The sequence below is a fragment of the Anopheles moucheti genome, chromosome 2 (genome assembly GCF_943734755.1).
Source record: "Anopheles moucheti chromosome 2, idAnoMoucSN_F20_07, whole genome shotgun sequence".
In the NCBI taxonomy this organism is placed as follows: domain Eukaryota; kingdom Metazoa; phylum Arthropoda; class Insecta; order Diptera; family Culicidae; genus Anopheles; species Anopheles moucheti.
The window spans coordinates 75,731,051-75,752,253 of record NC_069140.1 but is presented as its reverse complement, the minus strand read 5'-3'; the positions used below and the strand labels follow the sequence as shown (position 1 = coordinate 75,752,253).

At 41.0% G+C, this 21,203-nt stretch overlaps 1 protein-coding gene across 1 annotated transcript; it reads left to right on the top strand.

The window, feature by feature from the left end:
- Positions 1-309: 309 nt before the first annotated feature.
- LOC128297717 (alpha-ketoglutarate dehydrogenase component 4) lies at positions 310-1,447 on the top strand. The gene is made up of 3 exons (XM_053033407.1): positions 310-592; positions 846-1,123; positions 1,210-1,447. Exons 1-2 carry the CDS (start codon positions 452-454, stop codon positions 966-968), a joined length of 264 nt encoding a protein of 87 aa, XP_052889367.1. The 5' UTR covers positions 310-451; the 3' UTR covers positions 969-1,123; positions 1,210-1,447.
- Positions 1,448-21,203: the final 19,756 nt, after the last annotated feature.

The window sequence follows — 21,203 nt, the reverse complement described above, 5'->3', positions numbered from 1 at the left end:
TTTATTTTGTTGATGGAAAACAAACATTTTCATAAAGCATTCCCATTTCTATGCAAAATATTTATATTGCCTCGTATGGAGCTACATGCTTTTAAGTCTTGTACGTATTGCTTCGCAGTCGTAGAGAATACATAAATCCACTGCGAATTTCCCATCCCTATGCGGAACATTTTAAAAATGTAACGATTTGTACAGTTTTTTCACTGGAGAGAAATTCGAGACAAGCCGAAGTTTGACAACCGTTCCGAACAAGATTCTCGTAGAAATGTGTGTGTGTGTGTGTGACAGCTCTCTATAAACCTTGGGTAATAATAATACACGAAATCGTTCCTTTGCTTGCTGGTGATTTGTTTTGATATCAAAAGAATAGTTTTGCGAGGAGCAGAAAGCAACCATCGGATACCGAAAACATCGCTTCCTACTTTCGCACTTCCGCCAGTTCCCACGCGCCATGGTAATGTTGCGTTCGGTGCTCTCCACCGCACGACGTGTTCCGCTGATCAAGTTCCGCAAGGGTGGCCCTTTCCTGGAAGCGGCGAGTCACACCGCGGGCGGTGCAACCGGTTCTGCTGCTACCACAGCAGCTCCAGCGGTAAGTAGCACGGACGGCGAATACCAAAGATTATTCCCACCCACATCACCAGTTCACTCTAGCAAAGGTGCTTACAGGGAAGATTTCGAATTTAGAAAAACTTTGTTGCATATTTTGCCATCTCGGTTACATAATTGTTTACAGTTGGTCGGTTGGTTCCAATTGTACCGTGGCAACGGTACAGATGTACTCTATTGTGTAGGATTTTTTTTTGGGCAAAAGCATAATTCGCACGCTGTTTTGTTATTTTTAGCACGCCCGATCCGTGTCGTCGGGAGAGGCGATCGAAGAATGGCAGCTGCCGGCACGCTACCGCAGGAAACCGATCGATGACGTCGAGATGGAATGGATCAACCGTGGTGGACCGCCGGCTTAGACCTTGGATGACGGTTGCGTCGTGCGTAATTTCCCCCCTCCCGGACCATCCTCGTGACGGTTTCGTGCGAGATTTGGGAGGGGGCACGTGCGTGTTCCCTAGTCAGTAATTGAAACAAGCGGCAGGCGCAGTGGCAGCAGAGACAACATTTACGTGTCAGTATAAACCATCTTCCGGAAGTGATTATAACATTATTTTAATTTCCTTTGCTCATTTCCTTCTTTTATGCTTGACGTTATAGGGCCCTAGTAGTTTCTTAAAAAGCGATATGTATTTTACGGCAAACTGATTATCCTAAATTGGAACCGCTACCTAAATTGGAAAGTGAGCAAACAACCAACAACAACAACTAGTGGATCTTCTTTGGGAGAATGTACTGTGCGGTGACCATCTTCCTCCGAGCCGAGCAGTTGATTGCAAGCTTTCGTGAAGCAAATAAATATTCTATCGATATCGAGAATGGTGCTAATATTAACGAACGTTAACTCGCCCGTGTTGCTTGTGCTTGCTAAAAGCGACATCCGATAGCGTTAAGGGTAGTTAAAAGGAGTTGCCAGTTCCAGGGAGAACGTAAACAGTGATAAACAAATCGTAGCAAATGATTGTAGTGGTGAGTGTCTCGAAATCGTTCCAGTCACATTTTAGATCCAATTAATACTTCGATTACTATGCTTCAGCAATGATTCAAAATGAACGCACTCACTCGGTGCGATTAATTAACGATGGTTTTCAATTAAATTAACTATTCATTTAACGACGCCATAATGGCAGCACTTGGCATGCTGTGATGCGGGAAATCTGACATACGTGTGTTCCACTGCAACAAGAAGAAGCGCCGCTGCAGCGCGGTATCAGGGAAGAACCAATGATGAGTTAAACCTAACGAGCTTTAATAAGATTTAAGGCCAGTGGCAAAAAAGGACACGCACATCGAATACCTTTGATGGTGACAAAAGCTACCCGTCCGAATTGATTCCTCCCATAATCAAGGCGCGCAGCATAATCAAGGCACGCTACGATAGCACTATCGTTGACAAATAGCCACTATCGACAGTTATGAAAATGTTTCGGCAAAACATTCCACACGTTCCACGTTGCGGCTCGGTCGACTGTTCGCTTCGGCCTGCGGTACACGAGAAACCAGAATGCGTGTGATAAAGGCATTTTATTAAATTTTCCCTGCCGGACTTTTACGGTGGGGTGGGTTACCACCCACCCATACCATTTTCAAGTTGTTTCCTATGCGTCCGCTTTCGAACGCACGGGAGTGAGTGTTTGAAGAAGGCGAGAGAGAGAAGTGTCTCGTTGACCATGTTTCCGATAATGACTTTTTGGCTTTCAAATTTGTTCGTTCATCCTACCCTTGCATTGCGTGCGGGGTTTGCACGATGCACGAGAATATATAAATACGACAGATAGTTTTAACACATTCGTTTAATTTTTATCGTTATTTATCGCACATATTACCGGCGTGTACAATATCTAGGCAGCGGTATGCAAAGTTTGCCCCTGCGCTAACATGAGTTTACTGCTCTAGCATAATGAGGATGCGGATAGGGGGTTTGAAAGCGTCCAGCAGTAATAGGATTGATCTTATTTATTTAAAAGGGGTTTCAATAAAACGCTAACTCTTACGCAGCCCCAGTGTATTTTAGGCTGGATTTCGCTGGAGAAAGTAATTGCTTCATCAACAAACGTCATTATAATGTCAGAAAGGGGGTAACATTTTGGCACACGGTGCAGGCGGGCTTTAAGTTAGATGGGAATTTATGTTCCAACTGTTCCGTAGCTAGGAATGCATTTGTGTCGGCATTTGATCTAGTTTACTGGAGGATTTTGAAATTTGATGAGATTTTATAAAGGCAATGGCGGATGAATTGTGATTTCCAATGAGAGGCAAGATTCCACTCATGGATTCCACTGTGATAATCCCATGGATATATTGTAGAAAAATATATTTTGCGCAGCCTACAATCCATGTGCAATGTTAGTAATGTATTTCACAATCTACTATTTTTCTCGTTTTTTTTATATAAAAATTTGAAGTTTTCGTTTCTGCCTGGTCAACCTCATTTTTTCTATTTTATTTACTGTCCCTTTGCAATCGTGGAGTTTGATGTGCATGCAGTACCATTTGAAAACAAACCATATTGGTAATTACTTTATGGTTGTATTAGTACATTGTACACTTTTCAGAATATTTCAAAATTGGTTTTCAGTTCAATCAAGTACTGGGCGCCTCCATCGATGTAAAACTTCAGCGGCTGAAGAAAAGACGGCAACCTGTTTAAATTATTTAGTTTCCTATACTTATTTTGGAATAATTTAAGAAAACTATAGTCCAACATTATTATTAGTACATTGTACACCTTTCAGAATATTTCAAAATTGGGTTTCAGTTCAATCAAGTACTGGGCGCCTCCATCGATGTAAAACTTCAGCAGCTAAAGAAAAGACGGCAACCTGTTTAAATTATTTAGTTTCCTTTACTTATTTTGGAGTAATTTAAGAAAACTATAGTACAACATTATTATTTTTGCTTGGTTTCTTTCTATAGTTAAATATGCGTATTAGTATTGATAACTTTTTTTGGCATATTCTGCAATGTCTTCAGTTTGTGATAGTGATCTCAACTGGATTGTGAGAATAGTGATCGGCAGATCGTGTATCCAATACTTTGACAGGTAGATGTACACTCAGAAGAAGGAAAAAATGAATTTCATAATGAAATAAAAAACAGCTACTTCATGTATTGGCTGAGTGATTTATTTACGTAAAAGTGATCCACTACTTAAAGAGAGAAAGAAAGAGATGTAAACGAATAAAGTCTATTTCATCAGCGTATTTGCGAATCTGGATTAGATAGAAGCATATATCTGGATCTGGATTATGTAGAAGATGGTCTCCGAAGTTTCGACCTCCAAGTCGCAGATGGCCCTTTCAAGCGGTAGGTTGAAGGTTCAAGTTCAGCGAGATGTTGTATTGTTCGAGCATATAAATCGTCCTTTCTGTGAGAACGCCATCCTTCTGAATTGTACAGAGGATGGCGTTGACACACTCGGCAGAACTATTGAACAATCGTCGAATAATGTTGCTGGCAACACTGCTGCTAGTAATAGTATCCCTAGCAACCATGTTGTCAAGAACAACATTCTACCGTCTGTTCAATTCAATTTTCTGAACCTCGCTTGAAGTTTCCACGCCAATTGGTTCTGAGATTTTAGATTAATTTTGGGAAGCGACTTGCAGAATTTAGCTTTGAGAAAAACGCATTTCAGCATTGAAGGTGTTGCATTTTTTTAACAGCAAGGTTATGATTTCATTATATTGACCCCAGACATTCCTAAAGCTGATAGCTCCGTTAAAACGCATAGAAAGATTAATTCTTTCAAAGATGACGATCACGTTGAAGCAATTTCAATTGCAAATAAATGATTTTAATACACGAGTTCGTTGAAAATACAAACAATTTGCGGAATTTGCAACCATTTTATTGCATTTCGATCATCTCCGTAGAAGTGTGATTGCTGCTTTTGCTGTGCAGTAAGTAACTTCCCGATAAATCTCTGCTCCGACCCACAGAAGAATACTTAAGCACCGTTTTAACAGCCGTTTGCTGTTCGGGCAACTGCATTTCGCTACAGTTTCACTCCCGATGCACATGCATTTATGCACACTAACGGGCTGCTTGCTGTCCGCCTCGGCGTACCCGAGCCGGTTGCGTGGTGCAAATTATTAATCGTTATTATCGTTTGCCATTTGTTGTCACCGTATGGAATGTATCCCTTCCGCTTGCTCACCTCGTTTCAGCGTCAAAGCCCTTTCGGTACACCGCCATTTTGGGCGGTGGCGGAAGCTGGTTCATGCTTTTCACAGTCGATTTCCTGACCCCGGGTACCCGGATCGTGGCGCGAAACGGTCCCGTTTCCATTTGCTTGTATTATAATTATACGACCTTATCTGCTCTTTCTGTACCGGTTAAAGGGTGCCCTCTTCTAAGAGGGGGGAGAGAGGGAGCGAAAACACAAGCCCCATGCCCCATCGGAAACAGACAAGCAAAAGCGCATTCATTCGCGTGATCCTTTTAAACATTGCGCAGCAGCGGCGGTATAAGGCGGGACGCGCGGGTAACGTTATTAATAATAATAATGCCAATAATGATAATTTTGACAACACACTTACCTTCTGCCGCTACCATCCGTACGACCGTCCCACACCACCCACAAATTGTTTCTTCTCGTTAAATCGTAAATTCTCAGCTGGAAATATCCATCATTTTTGGTGTGAAAAAAAGGGACGCACAACAAAAAAGCGACCTCCAGTCCGTAGCCATAGCTTGCCGCAAATGATGGCGTAAAGTGGGCGATAGTGTTGTGTGGTGTGCGTGTGTGCCCGTAGGGGTAGGGAAAGGGCAGTTCCCAAAAAATGAATCCCACGGGTAGAGGTGTCACGAGTGGCAAATTTTACGCTTTATTTCCGAAACCGTTGCGGCCCAATGCAAGGGTGAGGGTGTTGCGCAACATTCGTGTACGGTTTTTGTAGTGAGTAGCGAAAATAATAATAATAATAATAAAGAAATGGCCAGTGAAAGGCAGGCCGTCTAGGGTCATGTTTATAAATAGTTAATTAATTAATGATATTCGGATAAATGTTGATAATTAAGTAGCATTCTTAATGAAGCGATAATCACACGTGACACACGTGTTTTGCGTACCGTCTGGTATTGGTTGGTTGCTAGGGGACCGTCTGACGAAGGGATTGGCCAGGCAGCAGGAGGTATGATGGATATGTATAAATCATAATAGTGGCTGGCACTATAAAAATACTACACGGTCGGTTATAACTTTAGATTGATAAACGCTTGCAACTGGATGAGTTTGAAAGTAATTGAACTTGTGATTCGTGTTATACTTTTCCTATTTATTTGTTGTTTATTTGTTGTTTGTACAGAATCTTAACATAGCGTATAACCTCTTATAAATAACAATTTAATGCGTAATTTTAAAACAGAAACTAAAATCAAGAAAACAAGAAAGAAAAGAAGGAGAATAAAAAAAACATTTATTAGAAAACAAGATGAAAAGGACAGTAAAATCATCATACTAACAATAATAACAATAATAACAATAATAATAATAATAATAATAATAATAATAATAATAATAATAATAATAAGCAACGGAAAGAAAGAAAATGAGAAGAAAGATGAAAAGAAATAAGGAAGGAAGTTGAAGAGGAGACAATAGACAAGAGACAACAAAAAAAAGACTCTAAAATAAAAAAAATACTAGATTAGCGAATAAAATAAGACTCCTCCAAAGAGTATGCAAAACATGTTAGATAACTTACTACTTTAAATAATATAACTCTTTGTCTGCCCAAAAGTATCCAATTGGTATGACAAAATTTGTTCGAATCTAGAAACAACATCAGCCTGAAAGTATGCATTTGGAGTGGCAAATTCAACTTACTAAAATAAACAATCAGTTAAACCCGAATTTAGCGCAACAGTATGAAATTTATGCAACAATTCTTGTTTGATAAAATTAATATTAAATTTAATAAAACAAAAGTTAATCTAAATTCGTGAATAAATTCGTCAAACCCGAATTTTAGTATACTTACACACATGTCCAATAGTGTAGGGCACGGCCGTATACTATCAGAAATGAAATAATACACTTAATGAGACGCTATATACAGAAGCGGGTGATAAAAACTGTGCGATTCAGTATCTAAACCAGAAAATCGGGTACACTAAGCGTGACCACCATGCTGTTTAATGTTGCCACTCTTTGCACCCAATGTGTGCGTGTGTGTCACGGTTTAGGTGTGTTACGAGAGTGCATTTTCAGCATTGCGAATCGATTGCATTGCTGCACGTGCTGCTGGGATGGGATGGAGTCCCAGTTGATGGTTGGCAAGGGAATGCAGTGAAGTGGTTCCCTGCTGGAACACGCTTCCATCGTCACAAATCGAATTGCTTTTTTTCTCTCCACTTGTGTCCAATCGTCCTTATTGTCGTGCTGGTTCGTGTTGGTTCTTGAATTGAATGCTTTCGTGTCGTATAAGCATCGGTGGCTACTGGCCAAGTAAAAACCAACGTACAAAGGGGGCACACATACTGTGCTGGTTGCGATTGCTGCTTTGTAAAAGGAGGAAAATTGAAAGCCATTCTAATAAATACTTTCATTTTTAGACAATATCGCGTAAGTGTGTTGTTCTCTTGGTCACTTGTACTTGACTAAACTAAAGGTAAAAAAAATGATAGAGAGGTTTTCCTTTTTTTATAATTTTATTTTACGTTTTTTATATTTTACGTTATTAATTCATTAATTTGTAAAAAGATTTCATTGGGAAAGAGTTTTAAGATAACAAATAATTTTCAGTTCGTACACTTTGTCACATTGATGGCATACTTTTAGGCTGAGTTTGGATTATACGTGTTTTACATTTTATAGAGCTAAATTGTTACATGCATTGCATACCTTTGGGCTGAATTTGTATTGTATGATTTTAGCTTGTAGCCAGCTAAATTTGTTACATATGTTGCATAGTTTTGGGCAAAATAACAGTTAGCCTAATGCTATATTTTTAATAGCCTCAGTTTGTACCGTGGATTGCATACTTTTGGGGTAAATGTGAGTTTTATAGGTTTCTTCGTGATTTCAAACTGCAAATCTGCAACACAAATTTGTCTCACTCAGATCTGCTCTGCGTTTCGCTATCGGCTTTAATGTTTTCCTTCGTACACTGGGCATATTGTGCAACTCGTTTCTTTCCACCAGCGATGCTGCACGAACCAGCAAACGGTTCAGCCCGTAGCCGGGCTGCAACGTGTGGAAAGAAAAACATTATAGCCGATGTCGCTCATTTGACTGCAGACTGCCCCAAGCTTCGAATGCCACCGAACCCGTATCTAAACCGTGTTTCTTATTGCTTTCGAGTGGTCCCAATTTCTTCCATGCTCGGTATTGCTGTAGATCGCTTTTCACCAGTGGCGAAATCTGAACCGGCTTTCTGCTACGATCAGGTCAGTGCAGTCGATGTGCACTGGCGTCCAATGACTCGTGGCTGTTTTCGTTTCGCCGGCAAGGATTTTTGGGTTTATTTGTTCGCAACGAGGAGGAACATAGCGATGGGCCAAAGGGGAGGGGGGAAACACAGCTGCATAAAAACACATCAAGCATAACTGTCCTGAGTCGGTGACGGTGGTGGCGATTCTAGCTCTATGTCTCATTTTTGCCCAAAAGAACCCCCACAAAAGCGGTCCCAAAAATTTGGTTCTAACAATAATCAACGATTTCCGTAGCCGCTGTTTAGAGACGAAGGCGTAAAGTTTTTTTTTTGCGTTGTTGCGGCTTCTTCTTGTTTTCTTTTGGCTTTTTGCCGCCTCACTCTCACACTGTCGGTTGCAGCTGGGGCTAATGTTTTTTGCTGCAATGCACCGTTCAGCGCCCGTTCAGCTGCGAAGATTGCAAAGATTTAAAGATGACACGAAACCCGTCCCGTGTTGTTGTTTTTTGTTGGTTGTTGTTGCATTTGTTTGCGTTTGTCTGCCAAGAAGGCAAGACACGGTAGCTGCGGTGGTATAATGTGCATTGGAAAAATTATTTATCCTACAGGCACGGTTTATGGAGCAAAACGATGGAATGGCGACGGTCGCAAAACAAGCGAATAAATTATACGCCATCGTTGGTGCAACGTTCACCCGTGGATAATCGGGCAAAAAGGATGGTGTGCATAGTATTTGTAGGCAGCAATCGAGCGTTAGACGCAGTAGGCACTGCCAATCGTTAGCTGACAGTTGAGTGATAGGTTTGGTGCTCTTTTGGTGGTTTCTTTAAAGGTAATTTTGTAAAATCTCTTAATTCATTTTTACACGGAATGGTATGTTTCGGAATTTTCTTCTTCGGAATTTAGTTCTTCTTTTGTTTAGTTGTCCATGCATTATATAATTTAAAGTTCATGAGTGTTAAAAATTTATAAAATCAGGCAAGATGTTAAAAGAATCTGTACGCATTAATCAAGCATCTTTAATTGATTGCAATATGAAATGTGAAATGTTTTATCCAATATTCACTTGAAAGAGTAATTATCAATAATTTTTGTCTTTAGTTAATTGCAATTAATATCATTTGATGGATTTTGAATATTTTTCATTTATATGTTGAATATCAAATAGCAAGAGCATACTGTATTTGGTTCATTAATGTATAATGTATATTTGGTTCATAAATGTATAATGTTGCTGCGAATTGCATACTTTTAGGCAAAAATGAGTAAAAGCTACTCATTGTATCCGTGTTGTATTCGAAAAGAAAAGAAATAGTCTGTTCATGCTGAGTTGTTTTAGGACGAGCTGTTTCGTTTTCATAAATGTATTTTTATTTTCTAAGCTCAGCTCAATAAATCTTCAGTTTCTCATAAATATTAGCGTACGGGGATTGGCTTTTTTTTAGCGTACAATCTATATTTCCTTTGTGTTATATTGCTGTAAAAGACATATTTGCAATATTTGCTTTTTATTCGATTTCGAGCTTATTCTTTCTTATACAATAGAATCTTTTAAATTCTTCTTTCATTCACATTGACGTTTAGTTATTGCAGGGAATATGTTATACTTCCCTTGGTACTCTAATTTTTTAGCGGTTTGGATAATCAAATGGTTAATTGGTGCTCTGCTGTATTTATTTATTTATTTATTTAATTATTTACTTACTTATGAGAAAAATTATTTTATTCTTAACTTATAAGACTCATACTAATACTTATTAATCGAACCAATAACTGAACGGACATGTAGTTGTCTCATTTATTTAGGTCTTTTGATACCTAGAGGTTGCAATCTAAAGAAGAAACAGGAGAAAGAATTCTCGGGGCAGGGTTGGGGATGGTAGTTAATTTCAATCAATCCAACGTAATTTTCCTAACGCATATCCGTTTATTGTTGAATAGCTTCAATTGACATAATCGACATAGGGACACCATACCAGGGAGTTATCCTCCAGGGTCGATCGCGTTTGGCTAACGAAGATGTTTTAATCCATATGGTAAACTAGTTTGATAAGGATGCTTTTAATTGAACCACTTTCGTTTTGAAAACTAATCAACGATTGTTTTTTTTTTGTTTCATACATTAGCAATTACTAATACACTGTCAACTGGTAGGGTGGTAAGTATGAGGCCACCGTAAATGGGACGCACGAAAAGTTCTATTCCCCACCCAGCTAGCAAGTATCAATCCTCACAATCTCATTTACGTACTGCAGAGGCCGATACCACTTCCAACGCCACCAACCCATCCGAATTTCCAGCGGACGGTTTGAAGTTCTCAAACTTGGCTGCAAGAAAACCCAGCACCGCGCCCGTTTAATCGCTCCCGAAAGGACGCCACCAGCGGGACGAGCAAATTCGACAACATGACAACGTTAAGCTGCTCGAAGGAAGTATAAAACAGCATCTCAAAACAAAACGAACCCAAAACCCATCACCATCCAGCCACCAGCAACAACAACATCGGTACCGGCATGACCGCAACATGAATAAGTTAGTGGATTTTTATTGAGATTTATTGCGGAGGAAGTTGTTATTTGGAGAGTGGAGGCTGTGCTTCCGTTTCGCCTGCCGGAATGGCCCATCGAATTGCCAAGCTTCCGGTCACACCTTTGCGAAGACGGTCGGGCTTTTGCAGGGTGGCTCAGCCTCGCATTTGACCACTGCCACCGGGAAAACGACCGACAGGCGAACGAATCGGCCGTGATTGTGTCGCATTAAAATGGGCGTGAAAGCTCAACCCCAGCGAGGAAATGGCCCAACGAGAGAAAAAAAAAGTGGAAAAACGAAACACACCGACCATTTCCACCTATTTCTTGGAACGCTTTGGAACGCAAGTCCACTGTTCCGCGCCATCCGTATATCAACCGTTTTGTGTGCGGTTTTTTTTTGTTATTTTATGCGGTGAGGACATTTTTAAAGTTTGTCATAAAAATTGATTCATTCCGGTGTGCGATTGGGCGGGATACCATTACCTCCGTTTCGTTCCGGGTCGTTGCATTCGCTCCGGTCGGACTGTTCGGCGGGGAGCTTCTGGTGGTGGAGATTTGAGGCTGGGATTTTTATTTGCTCAACGTCGGTGGGGAATGGAGTTTTGTTTTTATTTTCTTCTCTCTGTGTCTCTCTTTTTCTTTTTTATTTTTGTTTCGATTTTTATTTGGCAAAAGACGGGAAGAATCTTTTTCCTTCGCGGTTGAAATAACTTTCGCGTTGTTCTTTTGTTTTGTTTGCAGGAGGGGGCCGTGATTGAATGGACATTTGCGGACATTTATGACACTTTTACGAAATGAGCGAAAGGCGGCGTAAGAAATTGCCAACTCGCGGTTGCATTCTTTCTTATTATCTCTCTCTCTCTCTCTCTCTCTCTCTCTCTCTCTCTCTCTCTCTCTCTCTCTCTCTCTCTCTCTCTCTGTTATTGAGATAATAATTGGGAAGGTTGCAGAAGGGCAAATCATTAAATTTATTGACACCAAACTCACGCACACAACCGTACACATTTGCGTTTAGTCTTACTGTGTCACTGCAGCACGGTGGCAATGCCCTGAGTATTGTTTCCCCTCACGTTGTCTCGTTAAATTCCAACCACGGCAGCCGACGGGAGCAGTGTTTTGAATTTTTAATTTAATTCCGCACCGCTATTAGACTTCGGTAGGCGTTCGTGTGCTTTGACTTCTGGCTAAAGTTTCGAAATTGGCGCAATCGTAGAAACCATAGCCGTGGATGAAACATTTCCAGCCGGGTGAACCCAATCCGGAGCGGAGATTTTCATTGTCAGTTGAAATGTGCGTAAATTTTAATGTAATTAGTAATTATTGTGTATCTGCTAGCGAATGGGCGAATCAAACAGAGAATTCATTTGTGCAATATATGCACAAAGATCAAATTATTAAGACTGCTTAGTAAGTACTGCAATATTTGTAAGCTATGAATAAAAAGGCAGCAAATTTAGGGAAACCTATGTTATCTACTGTATTACACGAAAGATGTTTACTTGAGAAAGTCTCCATTGCAATTTTAAAAAGTTTCTATTGTTGATAGGATAGCAGGAAGCAGAAGACAAACAAACCTAGAAGAAAATGAATTTGTTAATTTGCATAACGAAGTTTTCTGGTCCCACCCTCCGGTCTCAATAAATCGGCAAAACTTACGATACAAGCTAAAATGCCAAAAGTCAAGTTACGTGGGCTGTAGCAAGGAAGATTCAACTGGTCGGCTTGTGGTGTGAGTGAAAGAATTAACCGTAATAAATGTTTATTAGTCGTAGTAACCAAAGATGCTTTTGTTGGTGGATAGCTGTGATTTTACAAAAGATGTGTTCAATGAATATAGATCATAGCAAAAATGAAATGTGTTATCAAAAAATTTTTAAAGTCTCAAAAATCATTTCTTAAAATCATATCTTTCATTTATCAGTAGTGAAAAGGGAAATTATACGTGTAAGAGAAAAGTTTCAGTTCGATCCTATATTGCGGTGGTTCATAACCGTAAACCACTAGGCGCCTCCATTGAACTAAATAACACAAAATTTTATATGTTATGTAAAATATGTTTGTTCCTGCTTGGATATGCATCCTAAAGATAAAACTTTAAGAACATTCACTTAAACATTTATATCTGTACCGTCAATATATTAGCGTGAAAAGCTGTGTTTAAGCTGATTGTCGGCTTGTCCTTCCGCTGTTCAGTGTAGTTTAACCACAATCAAATTCGAATAGATTTCGAAATAATTGGTTTATATCTTCCAACTGAACTTCAATTATAAACGTTCTATTAGCTCAGCATGTGAGCATCTGGGAGACATTGGGAAGGTTGATGATTTTTGATAATTTTTTGATGTTTTGCAATCTCTTCGATAATCTTTTTGACACAATTAAGTAAGGTTAGGTCAATCCAAAGGACCACATCGTTCTTGGCATTTTAGTTCTGTTTAATCGTGACAAATGAGTGCTTTTCTTTCTGATCTCCGCAGGCCTTCATTCACTTGACTTCAGTCATACTGTTACAAACAAAATGTCAATGCAAAGCCGAGCAAAGCGCAAAAGGGGCTAGAAATTAGACAAACGCGGGAGTGAACTCCAAGAGGACATTCTTTTCAGAGACTTCGCTAGTTTGCTCTTTCAAATGTGTTGATGAACAATATTGTGCATTGAATATTTGAATAACGATGATGATGTTATTAACTTCATTAAATCATTCCTCAACAAGGTCAGAGTAAGCATCTTTTTAGGGCACTCGTCGAATTCCATACATTTTCAACAATTCAATTCCCATATCCTCAACCCCCAATGTCCGTTGAAGAGGTCTGCCGTGTATCATTGATTGGGTAATGGTACACCATTTTTTGGGTCTGTTCCCTGCATATGACCAGTTCCACAGACTGGTCACACACATCGTGTCGTGTTCGAGTTCTACCTTCCGGAAACGGAAAACGTTTGAAGGACTTGATCTTGAGAATTGATCTTGTCCTCGAATGTACATTTCATGGAGCGCGTATCCCAAACTTTGTTAGTCATACAATTTTTATATTTAACACATAAATTACTATCTTATCATAATAAGGAAGCTCGTGAAGCCGAATACCGTTACACTTAATAGAGTCACATAAGTCAACTTCATACAAAAATATATACTTAATTCACTTCAAACAATGGCACAACCACGTTTAAATTGAAATAATCTGCTCGCATCTTACATTTATGTTGGCATTCTACTGTACATTTGTTTCATTGTACATATCTTGTACCTAAATCTACTCCTGGTGTAGACTTTTCTTAATAGTTCGAAACAATTTCAACAGATACGATGGAATCAGTGTTGGTCAAATCTGATTCAGAATCATTAAACTGGATGGATATTTGAACTGAATGTATTAATATAAATCTCTTTTCAAAAGTTGCAATAACCCTCTAACATCCGAGATTGATATTTTCCAAGAAGCTGTTCCTCTTAGGACTCTTCTCTCGTCATTGGGTTTCAAACTTCCATCTTGATTAGGGCCTCCAAAAGGCTTGATACTACTCTAAGGAATGAATCATGAATCTTTTGTGAGTAAATTCCTAATTTTCATCATTCTTCGCTGAAGACTACTCTTCTCAAAAGATTAGTTCAGCACAACACCAAATGGAATCATTTAAGAGTCTGCTTTTTGGGAAACTTGCAAGAAAGAATAGTTGAATTCTAGGATAAGATTAAACTAGACAATTGATGTAACAAAATTACTGCAAATCGAAATGTTTAGGTGACTTCACAAATAGGAGAACAGGAATGTTGACTTTTGAAGCATATTGAGAAAACATAAAAACTCCTTGTTCAAGTTTTAACACAAGAGAACAATCTGCAGTTGTGTCACCCATGAAATAGGTTCTCAAAAGCGAACAAAAAAACAAATCAAACATCCGCTATCGTGATGGAATCACAATGTCAAAACCATAAAATGAAACCGACCGGTAGCTTGGTTTAGTCCCGCGCTGCCTTGAGGTCACCGTTGTAAGCGAATTATATGATAACCGAACGGTTTTGCTACGGTTATCATACACCCAACGGACATGACAGCACGGACAACGGACGGATCACACCCGGGACAGTTGAGTTGCACATTTTAATAAAACTCGAAACGAGCCAGTGGCTAGCAAGCAATAAAAGAAGACGTTCCACTTATCCGCAAAAAAAAGGAGCGACAAAAGGCTTCGGTGGAATGTTGTGCAAAACCCATACGGTCCACGTATTACACGGAATCGGGCGGTATTGGTGCCGGAAACACAGTGCAGGAAATTTAATCTGGTGCATTATATCTCCGTCAGTTGCAGTTGGAGTGGGTTGCAATCCACCGCATCCCACTGCTGGGCGGGTGATAAAAGCGCACAATTACGGCAGGTGGACCTGTTAACACATGCCGGAAACACATATGGGTACCGTGTGTCTGACAAAAGTAACAGAGCGACGGAGCGAGACGGCGAGAGAGAGAGAGAAAGAGAAAGAAACCATCATAACAACATGTAACCCAAAATAAACCCCGCAAGCAATCAGTAGCAAAAGATTGTTCCGGAGTTCCCGGAGCATCGTGACCCGGGGTGTTGAGGGTGCTGGTGGCAGCAAACAAAAAAAAACCTTCAGCACCCCCTGATTGTTGACTGTTTTATGATGATGGGAAAAAAGTGGTGGAATTCTTCGACGGTCCCGGGGCGTGGGTTGCCGTGGAATGCCGTGTCCCACGTGTGTGAAGTACGCTGGGGGGACACCTTACAAAGCCCGGTTTGCAAACCGGTTCATTACGAACGTAACGTTGGTGTAATGGTGCATAAAGAATGGTTTTGTCTCTCGTGGGAGGGGTTTGGGAATCACACCCTCAACCGTATGCTGGTCCTGGTTGGCGTCAACGTCATAAGCCGACTGGCAGTTAAAAGAAAAACCAACCACCCAGCAGCACCGACAACAAACCCCTTCTCCCCAGAAACTCCGGACATTCCGGTTCCGAAATGTCCACAGAGGTCTTTTAATGAAGTATCACCGACATAGTGACGGTTACTATTGATCATTTCGCGGCTTCCCATCAAGAACTGACACGGCCGGGCGTGTCATCATAGTCTCGTGCACCTGCATCAGCAGAAGGAATTTGCCCGTTGGGTCTTCGTTTAATATTCATTGCGAAAACCGGCAGAAACCGGCGTGGTTGGTTCGTTCCGCGGGAAGATTGGTATCTCAAACAAAGGTATCCTGGGGATGGTCGCTGATACGCGTGGGCGTTTGCTTTGGCAGCGCATCCTTGCACTGCATGCGCACGGTTAGAAATCACGCTACAAACTCACACGGTGTGCTGCACAGGCCAGCGGAACGGTTGACAGCGTCCTTTGCGCGGCGAGTTGTAACGGAGTTCCACCGGGGTTGAAGTAAGTCTTAAATTGTCCACTGCAGTCTACAACGTCCCAAGCATTTGTCACTTGACAGCGAACGGCGCACCGTCGACTGGAATGGAACGAACGCTCGCTGCCACTCCTCCAGGGTTTGTATCTCGTGGTGCCGGAAGTAACCACCTCACCTTACCTCACCTGCACGTGGCGAAGTGAGACCGGTGAGTGGAAAAAGAAACAAAACACGACCTCTCACACGCCGGAAACAGAATTTCATTATGCATCAAAAGTGATACGATGCGAGCGAATGGAGCCGGGGGTTCGGGCACTTTAGCGTAACTGTTGCCGGTGCCGGCACGGCCACTTGCCGCCACCGGTCCGAGCTTTGCGGTGCTGTGGTCGCGCAACGTTTACGCTACGACGGAACAACAATTTCCCTGTTTCCGTATGCCGTATGGAGCTGGACGAGATTGATGGACGTAGAGACACTTACGCTGTGTTTTGCGTCTCGGGTGCATTTTTTGTTTCGATGGCTCGTTGCTTATTAATTATTGTACCTATTTTCTCCACCTGCAGCGGCACCGCCAGCCGGATGACAAGGATGTGTTTAATGTTTTAATATTAAATGGGTGGAAAATTTATTGGCCGGCTTCGCGACTTATTACACGCGTGGTTGTGTGGACGCGTCCATTCGTGCGCTGGCAAGATTAAAGTGGATGGTTCGGTCGATTGAAACTTCCCCGATGGGATTCACAGGGCGTCCACGCAGACACGCCAAACTTCACCAAAGCTGTCAGCGAAATGTGACGGTTTCGGGGAGAAAGTTTTCACCTGCGGCTGAACGCTTGGCCTGCGGTGGCCGGGTCAAAGACTTATCAATTTACTTGGAAAATCTCGGTAATTTTGGCCATAACAAGCGCGTGTGGGTTATTTATTCTTCTATTGTTAGCGTCTGATGTGCGCCCGATGCGGATAAATTGTGCTGTGTTGATTGAATTATATCCAAGCGCACAGCACTGCGGTGCGTGTGCTAATGACAGTTGCAATGATCTGTATCTGTGCCGTGCCGTATTAGATCTGCACAGCGGCAACAGTAATCAAGCGCACACGTGACGTGACTGTAATGAATGGTTTGCGGTGGGTCAAATATGTTTCTTTTTAACGGAAAAAATAGGAGTATATTCTTTACTAAAAATGATGTTGAATTACTCTAGTGATAACAAATTTGTACAACTTAAGTTAAACCATTTCGTTTAGGAATGCGTCTAGATATATCCATTCTTTAGTTTCCATATGTACATTTTCTATTAAAAATAACAACGTCCGTTGATTGATCTTGTTAGATTTACTCCTAACAATAACCACCATCATCATCTCGTAATTTGAAATACGCAAAGAATACCTAAAATTTAAGAAATATCTATTTGAAGCAATTGCAGGGTTGTTACGTCAAATTTATCAAATGCAAAAAACTTAAAAAAAAAACTCAAATGAAATAAGTAAAAATTCATTGCATTGCTCATCTCACCTATGCAATTAAATACATCTATTGGTAGAAAAATAAAATAAAATAATGTAAAGTAAAAATCTGTTTTTTGTACAGTCGTTGCCTCTAAATATTGAATTTAAGCTACGAATTATTTGTTAGCACTCATCAATTGTTGTCTCTACGTTATCCAATTGCCTCTAAGTTACGTATATTTGTTACTTAGCTGTCAATTGTCGCTTTGTATGGAAATCAAGACGAATTCGTGATTAAGAACAATTACATCGCAGCATTACAAATAATAGAAAAGAGTGTGTAACTATAAGTAAAAATGTTGTTCAATTTCTTTATAATAATTTCAATAATATAACAACACTCACTCATACAACTTTACATTACACTCATACAACAATAATAGACGATGCATGAGTGTAATTGAAAAATGTTTTGACATCACCTACTAAAGCGCTTTAGGTTATGAGAAATAAACATAGCTGCAGCTTTAAAGGTTTTCATCGATTTAATTTATAGTGCGATAAGTTTGAGAAGCAAAAGAAGAGGTAAGAAATGATACACACAGTTAAAATTTGATACCGCAGAGATTCTTGGGCGCTGACAAAAATTGGTAGCTTAAAGGAAAAACGTCATGACTTGGGAGCAAAATTTTGTTGAGTGTTTGTACACGAACTGCTTTAAACTAACAATTATAATAAGGTTTTGTAGAAATCGATTGAGATTGAAAATGGTTTATGAAATATAAATTTTATAACTGAATGATATACAGCGGAGCGTCGATTATCCGCTTGTCTGATCATCCATGCAACTCGGAAATGACAGTTCCAAAGGAAATTTGACATATTCCTGCAACACTGTTGACGGACCAATAGAAATACCCAACTGTATATGATCAAATGTGCTCAAATTCGTAAAGAAAACAACTACTTTATTTGGCAATCCTCTAGTAATCGTCTACGACCTACTCTCTAACCCCATGCTCTTGTTTCCTCTCGGTTATATAGCTGCCAATGGTTAGGTTCATTTATAGATTTCTAGTTTTAGTTACACTTTAGTCAAAGTCTATTTTGTATCTTATCTTATTTACTTCTCTTAATGATAACAATCGTTCGTATAGCAATTTCAGACAAACGCATAAATAAATAATAATATTGTGTTTTTTTAAGAAATAAACATAACATGAAGATTTCAACCATTGTTATAGAAAAACAGTGTGTAAACCAGCAAGAAATACAGCAAATAATACATTAGCCAAAGCGAAATCCAAGCGAACCCTGCAAATGTGGGAAACACGTGGACCACCAGGCGTCTCCATTGACAGGGGTAATATCCGAATGTCACAGCCTGCTGTTTTCTATCGCTAAATCAAAAGAAAAGGAAAAGAGAAAATAGCATGCTTTCGATTCGGCTCGTCCAATCGATCTGATGAGATGTTACGGAAACTGTGTGCCCGTTGTTGTTACTCGCCCGGCCGGAGTCGCTGTCTCCCGATCGATAATCAATTTGACCGCCCATCAGCTGAACGGTGCACTTTCTTTTCCGTGCGCACGATGTACTGCCAGAATGGATATCATAATTTGTAGTACAGCAAAACCCATTATAATACACAGCTGGTGTGATTGAATGTAAAGCACATAGCACATTAAGCGATCGATTAAATAGTATGTTTAACAGATCATTAAAAACCCCTGCCAACCCTTGCGTTAACCGGCAAAGGCAAAACATTTCTTCGGCGTTCGGGCAGGAAAAAGGGCTGCACAATTCGCTCAATTTATTCGCCGATACGCGACACAAAGGCAGGATCTCGCCGCACCGGGGCAATCGAACGGACGACAACCGAAAAACCTCCGGCCGGGTGCAGTCTCGTATCGGTTTTTCGCTTTCAATTACCATCGCCTTTTATTGATTTTAATAATTATCCATAATGTATGGATCCAATTATGGCTGCACTCGCAACCGGAGCGGAGTGAACCAAACGCTCCCGGTTGCGGGAAGCGTTGTTTCCAATATGACGCACGGATGTCTCGACAACGCCAAGGATGCGCCGGAATTGGAAAATGAAGAGCCCAGTCCGTCGGCCCACTCAACCTCCTCCGTCCTCCTTCGGGGGTGTTCGAACACGAACACGCTATTCCACGTGCATGCGAATTGGTGCAAAGCCCGGGCGCATATCGAGTTGGACTGCCAATCCCATGGATGGAAAAAGGGATTCCCAAGGATGGAAATGAGTTTATAAACCTTCGGCCCGATACCACTATTGTTTTGCTGCACAGTGAAAATGGAGTCTCGGCAATGGGCAATGGCGTAGCGTTGGCTCTTGCCGTTGCTCATTTAATAAAAACCAAAGGCATCTGGACACAATCACCGTCTTCTATTGGTTGGGCATTGGGTTGGGGGTGGGAACAAAAAAAAGGGGATGGGGGAAACCCAGGAATGGAAAATCCTCTGACCGTCGTCACTGCTTGGCACAAACAAACAGCAGAAGTCGGTCGTATGCTGGAATGCTTATCGCCAACGTTCGATCTGTTTTCCCTGCTTAAAATCAACATTTTCCCAGCATCGTCCTGAGTGCCCTGGAACACAGAACAATAGAAAGCTGAAACGGAGAAAAAAAACACAGACTCCCTAACCCTAAACGGAGGTACGCCATATCTAGCGGCGTTATGATGGCGTCGAATGCTTAATCGATTAAGGATTATTTTCGAATATTTTAGACCTCTAGTTCACATAACCTTCTATTGTCTCTCTCTCTCTTTAACTCTCTCTCTGCCTTTCTCCATCGCACACAGGTTCTAGTGTACATTAAACACGTCTTTAAACTAGTCCCTTTATTGGCTAGACACAAACTCCAAACGATGTGTGGCGGTTCGGTCACACTTCGTATCGAGCTGATGCTCCAGTTATTATGCTCGAGAATGTGATAGCCATCGGTTTTTATTAATTTCAACCAAAGTGCTTTAATGCGGCCATTGAATGCCATTTAATTTAACGTTTTGCAGCACAAGAAGTTGTCTCCGTATCTCCGTTGGCGATCCAAACCCACGCCGTATGCAACCTTAGCGACTTTTAAGCACCGCGACGATACTCGATGAGCACCGTCTATTAAGTCAGCCGTGTTGTACGTTCGGTTCGGGTCCAAAAGATGATGGTTCATGCTTATAATTACCAATTAAATGTAAAATATCTTTCACCTCGCATTAATCCTTGTCTCGATCCGTACGATCCTCCAGTTGCTCCTGGAGCAATGTGATTTAAAGTGCATTTAAATGAGTCTAATCTCGTCCCAGATGGTCGCTTTGGCGAAGTTTTCCCAACTGCATCTGATCAATAAGTTCTGCATAATCTGTCGTATTTTGTGCTTCTCCTCTTCCTCCACTTACCTCCCCCATGCTCCTTCTCCTCCTGCAGGTCAATCCACTTATGGGGTCACGTGAAGCGTGTGCCCTTCGTTCTGCCAATGGAGCATATTTTCACGCAAATTTGTCCACCCAGTGAATGGCCGCCGGTTGCCTACATTTAGGCGCTGTTCTTGTGTGTTTTATTTTGGCCCGGTACGCTCGGAAAACCGTAACCCCGCGCAGCGAGTTGGTTGCGTGCCATACAAGGTCGGTGCTTTAGGTGGTGTGGTTTGCAATTAGTGGATCGAAAACGGGCCCGCTACTGCGTTTAAAGTTAAATCATAATTAAATAACTTCAGCCAGTGAACTGAACGTAGCTTTCCGTGGGCCTTTCCCGCTGCCCCTCCGAGCACCCTTTGGGTATCATCGCAATCCGGCGGTTACTTTGCCACCCTTCCCGGTGAAAACAAAAAAAAAAAAACTAGTGCCCAAG

Bases quoted from the DNA above. Each gene is read 5' to 3' on its own strand.
- LOC128297717 (XM_053033407.1), top strand. From the start codon at position 452: ATGGTAATGTTGCGTTCGGTGCTCTCCACCGCACGACGTGTTCCGCTG. The intron at 593-845 runs GTAAGTAGCACG...TGTTATTTTTAG, and splicing joins CTACCACAGCAGCTCCAGCG to CACGCCCGATCCGTGTCGTC.